At 35.0% G+C, this 13,792-nt stretch overlaps 1 protein-coding gene across 1 annotated transcript; it reads left to right on the top strand.

Annotated features, from left to right (window-relative positions):
- The first annotated feature begins 667 nt into the window (after positions 1 to 667).
- On the top strand, positions 668 to 3,869 carry LOC118744241 (protein singed wings 2). The gene is made up of 5 exons (XM_036477126.1): positions 668 to 750; positions 812 to 965; positions 2,046 to 2,225; positions 2,885 to 3,043; positions 3,115 to 3,869. The coding sequence occupies exons 2-5, from the start codon at positions 882 to 884 to the stop codon at positions 3,496 to 3,498; spliced, it is 807 nt and encodes a 268-aa protein (XP_036333019.1). The 5' UTR covers positions 668 to 750; positions 812 to 881; the 3' UTR covers positions 3,499 to 3,869.
- The last annotated feature ends 9,923 nt before the right edge of the window (positions 3,870 to 13,792 follow it).

Raw genomic sequence — 13,792 nt, 5'->3', positions numbered from 1 at the left:
TTTTAACCCTCCACGAACAATAAGAAATCAGTTATAATAGCAGCTTGTAAGAAAACACGTAATCTCTTAATTTGTTTGTGTTATTTAGATTCACAAATGGCGAACATGTCTCACACTATCATCAGCATAACTTCACCTGTGTGGATTGGAAGCGTGCACCCGAAGCGGCGGCGGGTAATTGCACGCGTTATGGACGTTATGGTGCGCTACGTTGCTATGGTGGCATAAATAATATAGCCACAATACCGTAAGTGAGACAATCTAAAATTTGCTTGCGTTTCTTTTAATTCAACTATTGGTTCTATTTCTATTTTTAAACTTTTACGATTTTCCCTCCCCAAATACAGCGAGCAAAAAGTGCGTCGTTTAGAGGAGATCATTTTCTGTGGCTGGCCAGAGCGCGTCTTTAATCCGCTCATTGATCTGCAGCCATTTCCGAAAATACGCTCGCTTATAATCGAATACAGTAATTTAACCGAAATCACCTTCGATTTTCCCGAAATGTTTTATTTACAGGTGATTTTTTGTTTCCAAACCTGCGGCAAGCGTTTAGTTATTTGTATTTATGTACATTTTTTATATCCCTCCCTCAGACTATCAACATATCCTGGACGAATCTTTCACACATAAACACTCGCGCTTTCAAGCGTGTTCACGACTTGCGTGTCGTCGATCTACGTTGGAATAAGTTGGTGCAGCTGGATGGCCCTCTCTTGCTGCCGCGCTACTTTGAAAAGCTCTACTTAGCTGGCAAGTATCCAGCGGTTTCTCTAATGGCAGATGTGTTCTGTCATATTTTAATATTCATTAGTTCTTTCATAGGTAATCCGTGGAACTGCACGCGTAATTTCAAATGGCTTTTGATACCTGAAAAGGGCGCCATGGTCGCTGATCGTGATGAGATTATATGCGCCGATAAGAAGTATAAGGAGCGTCATATGTTGACTGTGATGAATTATAAAGTGGTAAGTTGGAAATTAGGCATACTTCTCGGGAGATATTTTTTAAATGGCAGACTTAAGGAATAATTTGGGCTAAACATTTAATTGTGAAAAAATTCGTTCGAAGAAAAAAGATAATGTAATCTTCAGATTTTTACCAAAAGGCGTGAGTACTAGATACTCATGAAATTTGATATATAAATATCGGTGTACGGCTTGGCAAACCATCAGGTCATTCAGTTACATACATACATACATAGGTTAGGTTAGAAATAAACCATCACTTTCGTTTCATTTTATTCATTTGGTCGAGAACAGTACACGACTTTTTCATACCCACTCCGGGGATATTTCCGGACTATTTCAATCTCATTTCATGCCTAGTGTCGCGCTACCCCAAAACGATCCTGAACTAGTCCCATAACTTACCCTGAAATGGTCAAGAACTAGTCGTGAAGTGGTCCTGAAATAGCTCTGAAATGGTTTGAAATAGTCCTGAACAGACCCAAAAAAGGTCAAAATGGTCGTGAACTTATATTGAAAGAATCTCCCACAAGCCTTGAAACGGAATGGTCCCATATTGCTCCCAAAATGATCAAAAACTCGTCCTAAAATGGTCCTGAGAAGCTGTTTTTCATCGCAGAAATACACTCGGAGGTTTCCAATTGCCTGCCTTTTTTATTATTTGATGTTGGAAACCGAGCATGAGCCCAGGCCCTGCGTAATGGTTGGTAACCACTACACCACAGCGGACATAAAATAGTTTAGTAAAAAAGAGAAAAGGTTGAACCTTTACGTACTCGTAATGTAATGGCTAAATTTTTCATCTCGAAAATATCAGCAAGAAGAATCGAAACACTCCATGATCTAATTAGCGTTTACCCAAGAGGCATCAAGAGATTCTTTAACAATAGAAGACCTGCAGCGAAATTAACGAATATTCCTCTTTTCCTAGTAATAGAGAGTCTGCAGTAGATTTTTTGCAACGAAAAGATTTTCTTAATAAAAGTCATACGCGACTCAGATCACTTTTTAGTCATTCTCTTTCATATACGCCTTTTGAGTTTCTAAAATAAACAACTTCTCCTTCCTTCTCTACAATAGATGCTCCGCTCAGAATGTCAATCTCATGAGGATTTACAAAATTGTACCTGCACAATGCATCATATCATTCCGAAAACTCACATACCGCTTTATACCATCAACTGTAGTAATTTAGAATTTCAAGCGATGCCCAACTATATTCCTGAAAATACAACAACAGTATATCTGAATGATAATGAGGTAAGTAAAGTAAGCATATGACTACGATAATTTAGGTTAAAAATTTAATTTACAGGAAGTATTCAGGCGAATGTTGCAATTCACTCCCGAGTGAATTTCAACCAAAGCCACTTTGAATTCAAATTGAATGGGGTTGAAATTCACTTGGAAGTGAATTGCAGAACCCGCCTTATTATGTCGAATTTCCACGAGGCTTTTAATTACACAAACTTTAAAAACAAGTTTTGGCATAAAATAATACCGGTGCCACTACGTCCTTTAGTCCTTTTCCACGTGACATTTTCTAAATTACACCGATTTTTTGTCGGTCAATGCCTACTGGAAATTCGGAATTACCGATCATTTGAATAGCTTAAGATGGATTTCGCCTGAACCTTAAATTTAATTATAAAGATCCAAATGAAGTCTACAGTGAAAATACGGGTCAAATTTAGTCATCTGGCGATTTTTTATAAGGCTGGATTCATAAATCTTAATTTGCCGTATTCCGCCATCCTAAAAACAAGAGGATATGCTTTTTTAGTACAATGGACCAGCCTTGAAAAAAAATCGTCAGATATTCTTAAATGGACTTGTATATATTATAGAATAATATACAATTATAACTATTGCCTTTCTGTTCTTAATTTATGTAGTAGGGTTTAATTACTTTCTTGCAGATCACCGATGTACTTCCATTGCGCAACAATCCCACTTATCGCCATGTGGTGGATGTACATTTGGACAACAATCGCATAGAGAGCATCGATGTGCTAGAGGGCGGCTATTGGTTCGAGCACTTTCGCTTGCTTAGCCTGCGCGGTAATAAGCTGCAAAAGGTAATAGCAACAAACAAATATAAAAACTAGTTCATAATACTTTCATTCATATTTTTTTCCCCCTTTCGCAGATGCCCGTCTATGCGCTTGATAACGCGCTCGACGACAACCCAAATGCGAATCTGTTACTACTCAGCGGCAATCCCTGGCAATGTACTTGTATCTTCACAATGCGCTTCCGCGAGATACTCATGAAATATATTGAAATTATGCGTGATGCTCTTAATATCACGTGCACCTACAAGCATATTAGTCCAATGCGACGTGCGAATGTGCTCGCGATTACGCGTGAGGACGTCTGCAAACCGGAGGAAGAGCCTAAAATTTATCCACTGGATTTACTAAATGGTGTTTTGGCCTTTCTGATAGTCTTTATACTAAGCAAATTGGCTTACGACTATTATCACTATAAGAACTATGGACGTGTGCCTTGGATTGTAATGAAGTTGCCATAAATGATCTGGACTTGTTTAGGGAATGTATGAATCCTGTGAAACATAGAAAATCTCTCTGTTGTGATTGATCGCAGTGTTGTATTGTTGTGTACTTAATTAAGTTAAGTTAGATTTAACAGCCTAATTCATAGTCAATCTTAAGTTTTGAAACAAGTGTGATTCTAAAAGTATTCCTTACATATGTATATACATACATACATATATTATGTATGCTATAACTAAGTATGTATAACAATGTGTTCCATCTTTGTCTCGGAAACCGACATAGTTGTGAGTTGCAATATACTTATCAGACAATCATAATTTTAATTTAAAATTAAGCTGTAAAAATCTGTATATATAAAATAAAGCCCATTTAGTTAAACCATTTATAACTCACTAACGGCTGCACTGATTTTATGATATTTGATGTGTGTCCGCTCCGAATAGCAGAATATTATTATTAAAAAAAAAAACGAAAAAATCATAAAAACATTTATGAAGCAAAATCCCCTTTTACATTTTGTATAAAAAGGCTTTTTGTGACGATATTTCGTGATCGAACATGGCGAAAGCGGGGTAAACGATGAATGGTTAGGGCGGAACTGCCTACTAAATGCATGTTTTAATGTTTATACTGAATTAAAGAAACGTTCTAAACAGGGCGGCAACACAGAAAGGAGAATTCTACTTAAGGTGTTCTTACACGATATGTATTTGCATCTGTAAATGTGACTTTTCCAATAAATATGCGATTGCGTACGGCTGACTAAACTCTATCTGTGTGTCAGATGAAAATAGAAACATTTCTATTTCGTATGTACGTGCATCTGCTTTGTACAGAAACAAATCTAATTTGCCTTTACACGATATGTTGGCATTTCCATATGTAAAAAGTGGCATGTTCACGTGCAAATACATATCGTGTTCGAGTTCATTTGCCGTGAGAAGGGTGGGCTACCGTGCGCGCTCGGTACTCATCTTTTCGGAGTTGACGTCGGTCAACTACCAAACTGCTACGGCCAAGGATTGCGCGCACGGCCGTCGTAATGCTTGAAATACAATACCGGCGAACGGCAGACTTCGCCGAATTGGGCGATGCTGTCGTTCACCGTTCGCCCAACTATTTCGCCTACTTAAACAGAATTAGAGCGGCAGCGAAAACAGCTGATCCCATTTGGTCGCCTTTATAATTTGGGTGACCATATTTAGAAAAAACTAAACCATATTTAGAAATGAGGAAATGATAACAAATATAAATGTAAAACAAAGAAAGATTATTATAAATAATTTGTTTCAAGCCAGATTTAACGAATCTACAACTATATTTTTCAAACAACAAAAAAAAAAAATCGTGTTTAGGTTGTTTTCTTTTTAAACTTTGAAAGCACAAAACAAATACGGCCACCTTTGGCACGCACAGCTGTCATCGCCCAGCAGAGCGATAGAAATAAATCTATCGCCATGAAACGCCGCCAAGCGAACTTCGCATTTCGCTTTGGCTGTGTTCAATTTCATATGCTTGCGGGTGTTCTAATTTTGACAGCGCGAATTTCGCTGTGGTGAGTTCGCCGTTCGCCGGCATTGTATTTCAGCTATAATGTGTTTAAACGGCGGCTTAAACAAATATAATTAACTGGTAAATATTTGATACAAATTGCGATATGGGTAAGGTAGGGTAAGGTACTTTTATTATACAAACTGCATGAAAGTATTCACAAATCATTTTGCAAAAAAAATGCATTTATTTTACATTGATTAATATGGTTATGCCATGTACGAGTATGGACTTGTACATACATGGCGTATGAGTAACGGGGAATTGGGAGGAATACTCAGCGCTAGTCTAAAGGGGTGTTTTCAGCTCTCAAGAAAAACGAGAAATTCATATGTATAAAAGGACGCACAAGAAATGGAAAAGAAATTTTTCTTAAGAAAAAAATTTTAGAATATTCATTTCTTCAAAAAAATTTACAGCACAAGCAAAGTACTTTTACAACCAACAGAAATCGTCGCTGAAATAAAGAAACAGTGTTAATGCCATATACACTATTATTCGATAATCGTACTATTGGATAGACAATCCTTTATTCTATTAGAAAAATCTTCAGTTTTCTTAAATATCTTTGTGGATCACGAACTTATTCGCGAAAAACGAAATTTTATAATAACAGTGTAGGTACTAGCATTGTTTACAAATGGAATATTATTAAGAAAATCCCAAAGTAATTCTTGTAATATTAAAATAACGTTAGAGTATTTTACTTCATTATATTGCTGCTAACTTTCACAGGCAGCTTCAAAATGTGAATAATAAAATAATGTAATATCGACATACACCAACTAATTTTTCTGAGTTTGCAATCAATATAAAATATTGTACAATGATTTCATATGAAAATGTTCAATGATAAAATAGTGTATAACGTCGTTTAAAGTACAAAACCGCGTATCGTGATTCTGCAAAACCGCGTAACTGACAATGGCTGCCAAAAATTGGATTTGCTCACATAAGCTCTTGGCTCAATCCTTATCCATTCGTCCTGAAATATACTAGGCATATATGCAATTATAAAAAAGAGAACCATTTTGAAATTTGAGTGTTTTTACACTCTAGAAAATTATTACTACAACTTCGCATACGTGGTTTTGCATTTTGCTGATACGCGGTTTTGCATTTTGTTGATACGCGATTTTGCACTTTAAACGACGATAAGCATATGCTTTCCCAATTGCACTGAGCGCTGGCCAAAAGCCTCTGGGACTTATCCTGGATTCCAACCTACTGTGGAGGACCCATGTAGAAGCGGCCACAAACAGGGATACGAGTGAGCCGATGGTGTGTAAACGCCAATAGATAAATCCTGCGGTCAACCGAATAAGCTGCATAGAGGACTCGCCTTAACCTTGCTAGAGGGATTTGATAAAGGTAAGGCTTTGTTATCCAGGAACAGGGACAAGCTGCGCTCCCAGCTCCCTCTAGTTCTGGTCCCCAGGGACGACATGCATAAAGTAGTAGTTTTCTAAAGATACTATTTGGTTGAAACACACTGAAATACTCTATCATGGACCGGCACGTGCAGCCGTGCACAATAAGATACAGATACCTATAAAGCTGTTGCAATACTCCTGATATAATTTTGGTATCGATACTTTTGTTTCGATACTGGGTAAACCGGTATTCGATACTAGGGTGGCGATACTATTGATACCCATGTATGGGTATTTTCTTTCGATACCGCTTAGTGTATCATAATAACGTCAATATCAATATCAACTTCACATAAGCCATATTGTTCCTAGAATTATATTTAACTATATTTCCTCCAACACGATAAAGGGAGCGCTCAGGAAGGAAAACTCCAACCCAAGGCCGAGGCAACGCAATGAGCGGCAAAGCGGAGAGCGGCTTAAAATTAAAACATATGAAATGCAATTGGGCGGCGCTGGGTTGGGAACTGCATTGGCGTAATACCATGGGACTTCGTCAATCCAAAAGCTTAATCGGAGGATACAATCTGAAAATATACAGGATACTCACAGGTCTCCCTAAGGAGAAACTAAGAATCATTACAAGTATTTTGACGAGTTATTCTAGGTTAAGGACGCACTTGTAGCATTTTAGGATTTCGAGTGTGAGGCGGTGGCGCACAGTGGTTCGGATCGCAAATCTAGCTGGACGAAACTATTTAAACAAATACTAGTTGATGGATCTTTACACCACTTCTTACCTAGGGGATTTTTGAGTCGCTGATTACGAATCTGAAGTCACTTATCAAAAATTCAAAACGGCGGATCCAATATGGCGGACGAAAATTTAAAAAAATCGGTAGATTTCTATGAAACTGGGTATCTGGGAGTTTTCTGGGTCGCTGATTACATATCTAAAGTCATTTACCAAAAATTTAAAATGGCGGATCCAATATGGCGGATGAAAATTAAAAAAAATTGGTAGATTTCTATGTAACTGGGTACTATTTTTTTAACTCTTTCATAACCAAAGGTTTTACAACTCCAAGTATTTTTCTGTTTTAACACACAACCCCCCCCCCCCCCCCCCCCTCTTCCCCGTGGATCCGCCACTGATCTTATATTTATATTCAGATACATTCCGGTTAATAATTACTTTTGAATTTTGAGATTTGACATACTGTCACTAAAATGTAAATATCTAAGCCAATTGGTTAGACTTGGTTATCGAACTTACCCTCTGCATTTGCGAAGGTGTAAAGAATAATATGCAAGTGGTTTTATAACGGCCCACGGTGGGCAGGAAGCAGTTGATATTTTTAGGTCAAGAATCCGTTTGAATTGAAATCCTAGCTGCTCCTGTTTTAAAGATATCCACATTTTACATAGTTATGATAGGACCGACTTTTGCGAAAGAGAAAAACATCCTTGTGCATTAAATATTCAACAATGTATGTGTGAGTAAATGTGTGTATATATGTTATGTGAAAATATAAGTTTATGCAAGTTTTTAGCCGGTTTCAATCGTTTCCAAGGCGCACCACGTGGAGGCAACTTACTTTGTTGCACCTCTTTGTTCTTTTTTTGGTTTTATTTTTTTATATTTTTTTCTTGCTTTATTTTTTTTTATATTTGTTTTTTGTTTCCTTTTATTTTTTTGTTAGCTTACCATATAACATAGTCACACATTTTAGTATTTAAATATTTTATTATTTAATTAAGTTTTCATATATGCTGGAATGAAAGTGTCATTACAGTTTTCTTCAGGCGACTCACAAAAGTTGGTTCATCAATCATATTTATTTTGAATCTATCCCAGAATTTAATGAATTCCCTATAAACTGACTCCCCGGCCTGCTCGGACCATAATCCTAAACCATCGTTATTCAAGAATGAAATAGATTGCTTTAAATGTTCAAGGATAATATGGATTTTGACAGTTTGAGAAATTCCAGTACTTTTCAAAACTTTTCGTTAAGATTTTTATCAAAATTACTAAGATCCGCTTGATTTTCGGAAAAGCATGTATTCACGTTTTTATTCATGGCTTTGAACGAGGCAATATATTTGGTATTGTTTTTACTGAGAGTTTCTTCCATACAAACTATGTTCGATATTTTTTTGTATGTGGAAGACACTGTCAGCAAAAAATAAAAAATTGCAAAAAATCAACGAAATTTTCTGGTAACTTCAGACTTGCACTTTATTAATTGGCTCAAAATCTACATTTTTAAAATTTTTCTAAAAGATCTGATTAGAAATTGTGATCAGATGAAAGTGTCTCCGAACCAATAATTTTGTACGGCACGGTACTTATAAATAATCTAGGTTTCACGAAAGAAAAAAAATTAAATACAAGGTAACATTAAAATATCAGTCATTTCTTTCGTTGCTGTGAGTTTGTTTCAAAACTTCTGGCTTTTGCTTAATATAATTGTAAAACTCTGTGCATGTAATTTTAACGTATTTAGGTTCATACTTCTATTAATCATCAACTATTGCTTATGCAAAACGTGCTAAATTTATAAACAAAAATCGCATATGAAAGAGCACCAACCCAACTCGTAATAAATTTAAGTATACAAATTTTAGTATTTAGTATAGAAATATTCAATTAAAATGAAGCGCTTTGCACTTAACAGATGCTTTTTCATAATTAAGTTAAAAAAAAATTTATTAATATTACAACGCGTTTTTTCTCTCAGTGTAGTCATTTTTATGCAAAATTTGTGCAATCAAATCGAAAACCGGGACATTTTAAGGTTGGACCGGGACACCGGGGCAAATAGTTTAAAACCGGGACATGTCCGGGAAAACCGGGGCGTCTGGCAGCCCTACACCCAAAGCGCATAATTTCATGCGATTTTCTTCATGATTGCATTTGTGTTCTGGATGTACAATAGTCATTATTTGCTGAGAGTACATAAATACCAAAATAAATCTCATACAAGCTTTGAATTTATTTACTTATTATGAGGAGTACCGTTGGCCTAAGTTAGAGCATTTTTATTTCTTGCACAAGCGCAGTGCGACTTGCCTGCGCTACTTGCTTATAGCAACAAACCTTTAATAAAAAATTACTACCGTATTATATAGTATACAATATTGTATACACACATACATATATTGCGATATTGAAAGTGTTTGTAATGAGAAAGTTCACGCTACAGAAAAGGGTAATTGCGGTGTTTTATCTAAGTTGTATACCGGTAGCGCCCAATAAATCTCGATCAATTATTCTTTCGGTAGGAAAAAATGAAAATGTTTCACATTGATTTGATCAGTTTTAGTGAGTTAAAAAAGGGAAACAGATTTGTATGAGATTTCTTTTCGTATAAATATGCTCTAATTATCGAGAAGTACGCCTTCCTCTTTTGCAAATATATCCTATCAGAGGTATATAAAATGTGGATATCTTTAAAACAGGAGCAGCTAGGATTTCAATTTAAGCGGATTCTTAACCTTAAGATATCAACAAATACAACCCTGCTTTCAGATTTTGTCGACATTTTTATGCAACCTATCTTCGCTTCCTGCCCACCGTGGGCCTTCGGCGGCCTTTACTTTTCCTACTCTTTAATTTATTTTTTTAATTAATCAAAACGACGACTTTTCAGAATAAATTTGCTTATACCAATGTGGACATAAATTGCGTTGTGACCTCTGAATCTATAGCGGAATAAGTGTAATTTTTTGTTTATAAAGTCAATTTGCAATTATGCAAATATTTGTGAGTGCAATTAGCAATCCTTTAAGTTAAATTTCAGCTTTTAAAATAGAGTTCTCAAATAGGCGGCGTTGAATTACCTTTTTTCGTTTGTTTTCATATGTTAATGCTTTATTAAATGCAATTTCTATTTGAATGTATTGTCAGGAACGTATTCCAAGTACCATTAAGTATTTTAAAAACAAAAAAAAATTTGACTTTCGTCCAGCTAGATCTGCTATCCGAACCACTGTGTGGCGCGTAGAAAGAAGAGGAACATAGGGAATTTTTGGCCAAAAAAGGACCACATACTCTATCTACCTCAGGATCTATTCTGAAATTTCTAAAGTCCCTGGAACTAGTTGAGGTGTTTTCATGAGCTAAGGGCCCGGCCCAATGGACATGCTGGTCGCAGTGCTTTAATCAACTATCTCTCTATCTAAAGCTGAGTGAGCACGTGAATATTGAATATTGGCTTTATGAAAAACTGCCTTCCCGCCTGAGATTTTCGCTCAAATATACTACGCAAAAAAAAAGATTCGTTTCCAGTTTTTCACTTTGAATATGTCTATATTTGTATATTTATTCCAATAAATCTTTATGCATAATTCGCTTATGTTTATCAAATGTTTATCTGTGTATGTAAACTACTTACGATTGGATTATTTTATTGGCTTTCGTTAAAAAAAAAAATAAATTTTTTGTTATTTAACTGTGGTTATTTTTTTATAAACATATAGTTGATTCTTTAAAGGAGACCGTATAAATACAAATTTCAAACTGTGTGCAATATATAGAAAAAATAATAAACCCGTTAAAATTTCCAGCTTTTTAATACCAATTAAAAAGCTTGAAACTTTCTAAAGTTTTTTGATTTTTTTAATTTTTACAAAGTTAAGAATAAACTATATTTTCAGACAAAAAAAAACTAGAATTAAATAATAACAAAATTAAACGTTAAAACTTGTCAATATTTGGTGCGTTTTTTAATTTTGACACGGGGTGTATATGTAGGAATGAAAAGACTTGCATTTTTAACCGGCTTTAAAAAAAGGAGGAGGTTATCAATTCGTCGTAATTTATTTTTTTATACATGTCACCGCATAACTTTGGACCACGTTAACCGATTTCTATATGTAATTCTTTTTTAAATATTATATATGAGAATTGAAGTCGGTTTTGTTTTTTGCTTAAAATTACTTCCTTAATTACAGGTTTATATGTATAAACATTGTATAAATTTCGTAAAATCAAAAAACATACATAAATTTATAAACAATTCAAAATAAAATTTTCGATTACAAATAAGTCAACAATTGGAATGTTTAAGCGATTGCTTAAGTAGTAAAGCACTTAAGTATAGATAGAAACAAAAATTAATAAAAAAATTGCACATTAGTTAGTATACGCTGCTTACAGCTAAATACTCACATTCCCTGCAACTAACATTTTCTTCTTCCTTTTTCTTTTTTCTTTGCTTCCACAAAATAAAGAATCTCTGTCTGTGTCTCTTTTACTTTACATGTTTTTGTTTGCTAGCATTTACTTACAACTAATTGCATGGCTTTGCTTGCGGGCGGCTAATTGGCATTGGCAAACAATGAGCTTTAATGTTGCGAATGATCATGATGAATTACGTTAAGGTGAGTTTACATGCAGTCCGACGCTGTGTGAAACACAATCGATTTTCGGCTTCAGTGCAATTGTTGAGTGAAAGTTAAGTTTTATGGCCGTTTTCACCAACGCACTGACTCAACTCTAGTAAATTTTTGATTATTTATGTATATCTTTGCGATAATTTAAGTGTAGTGCTCATTGATGAGTGTAAAATCTTCGGCTAGTTTTCAGTGATATTATCTTTTTTTTAAGCCAACCAGTAGAGTAGAACTCTACAAAAAGCTTTTCAGGCTTTTCAGGCGTTGTGGCTTCGGCGCTCAAGCCGTAATGTAAAACTTGTAGCTGAATATAGCACTGAAGGCCTGAAAAGGTTGCTTGCAGTTAGCTTCAATTCTGTTGTGTCTGTTTCACAATAAAACTTATACAATTACTATTTAATATACATACATATGTTTGTAATGGAATGGAATGTGTAATTGGCACGTGATATTCTTCTTCGTTATTTTTATTTATAATATCTATATGCGTATGTATGTTAGTGTAGTTGCGATAAAAACTTTTCTATTCATATCTCAAAATCATATCTTGAGTTTTAAAACTTTATGATGCGACGCAATAATTGTTACATAAGTACGCTTTTTACAAAAAGCATTAATGGACAGTTTCAAGGTACAAATTTTAAGCTAAATAACTGCTTACGGTTTTCTGATTTTTTTGCACTTAATAATAAAATAGTTTAAGCTACATTTATATAGAAGCATTGCACAAAGAAAGCTCTTTAGGACTTTTACATACACATGTAAGTATAAGCGAAGAATAAGGCTTGAAAAAATTGGTTTAAATCTTATGCTAAAGTTAACAAAATTTTAAACTAGTACATAATGGACTTAAGAGTACATATGGATATGTGAAACTAGTATTGTACAAGTTGTGCAACAAATTTTAATAATGAAAAAATAATAATATAATACGAAAGCGAGAGGCGACTATTGTTGTCATAAAATTAAACACTTCCAACAGGAAAGTGCAGTCTACTTCTGAGAGCTGCTCTATAAAATGTTCTATTGTATGAGGTTTGGTATATATATTTTTTAACGCCCTCTTCCAACTACTTTCTAATCGTTTGAAATCTTCTACACTTACTATACGACAGCCATATAATACGCTTCCCTGTTTAACAAACTAGTCATTGCATAAAATAATATAAAAGCTCATACAGCCGCGTCCACATAAATCAATTATTTATCAACTACATTATGATAACCTCATTATTATTATTTTTTTTCTAATCTCTTCATGTCACATTTTACTTTAAGTTGCGAGTAGTTTAGTCAAAGTAAGTTGTATAATAAGCGGCGTTAGGCTAGTGACGTACTATTGGATTAATCAGTTATTTATTTTTCTTGATATTGCCACTACATTAACGTGCTGGTTTTGGAGTATCACTACTATGAAAAAGCAAAAAAAAAATACTATGCACGTTTTTGTAATTTTTATCTATTAAAATCTATCTCTACCCTTTAACGCTAAAATTTTAAAATAAAATATAAGAGTGATCACGCTCGAGCAGCGTTTTGGCGCGCATTGCTACATTGCCCATAGGATCGGAAGGTGGCGGTATGCCGCTGGTTTGTTGTGCTGCTTCCTTATAAAAGAATTCGGAGCGGCCCGATTTGTAGCCATAGAAGACGGCATCGTGTGATCTGCAAAATATAATACAAATTATAAATGGGTTATGAATGTGCTTTGCGTTCATTCGATTTTAATACTAAACATATTGTTTATGTACTCATTCTATATAAGGGCAAATCTTTGCGAAATTTGCTTAATAACTTAGTTAACTGTGGTTGTTGTTGTAGCGGATACTAAACCCTGCCTAGACCGAATACTCCTTCAAGTTGAGCTAAATTGAGTGTTCAGCTCATAGAAATGCCGTCTGCGCTGCGCTAAGATACTCGTCTCCCGAGGCCTAGTTTTTCAACATATGCATCGAGATTTTGAAAGGGTCATAACGCTTTGGAA

Source organism: Rhagoletis pomonella, unplaced genomic scaffold, assembly GCF_013731165.1.
Source record: "Rhagoletis pomonella isolate Grant_MI unplaced genomic scaffold, Rhpom_1.0 Rhpom_scaffold_00008, whole genome shotgun sequence".
NCBI classification, from domain to species: Eukaryota; Metazoa; Arthropoda; class Insecta; order Diptera; family Tephritidae; genus Rhagoletis; species Rhagoletis pomonella.
Note: the sequence above shows the minus strand (reverse complement) of the source record. Positions and strands in the feature narration are given on the sequence as shown.

Coding starts and splice junctions, on each gene's coding strand:
- LOC118744241 (XM_036477126.1), top strand. CDS start 882: ATGGTCGCTGATCGTGATGAGATTATATGCGCCGATAAGAAGTATAAG. Junction 966..2,045: donor CTGTGATGAATTATAAAGTG/GTAAGTTGGAAA, acceptor TCTCTACAATAG/ATGCTCCGCTCAGAATGTCA. Junction 3,044..3,114: donor GCGGTAATAAGCTGCAAAAG/GTAATAGCAACA, acceptor CCCCTTTCGCAG/ATGCCCGTCTATGCGCTTGA.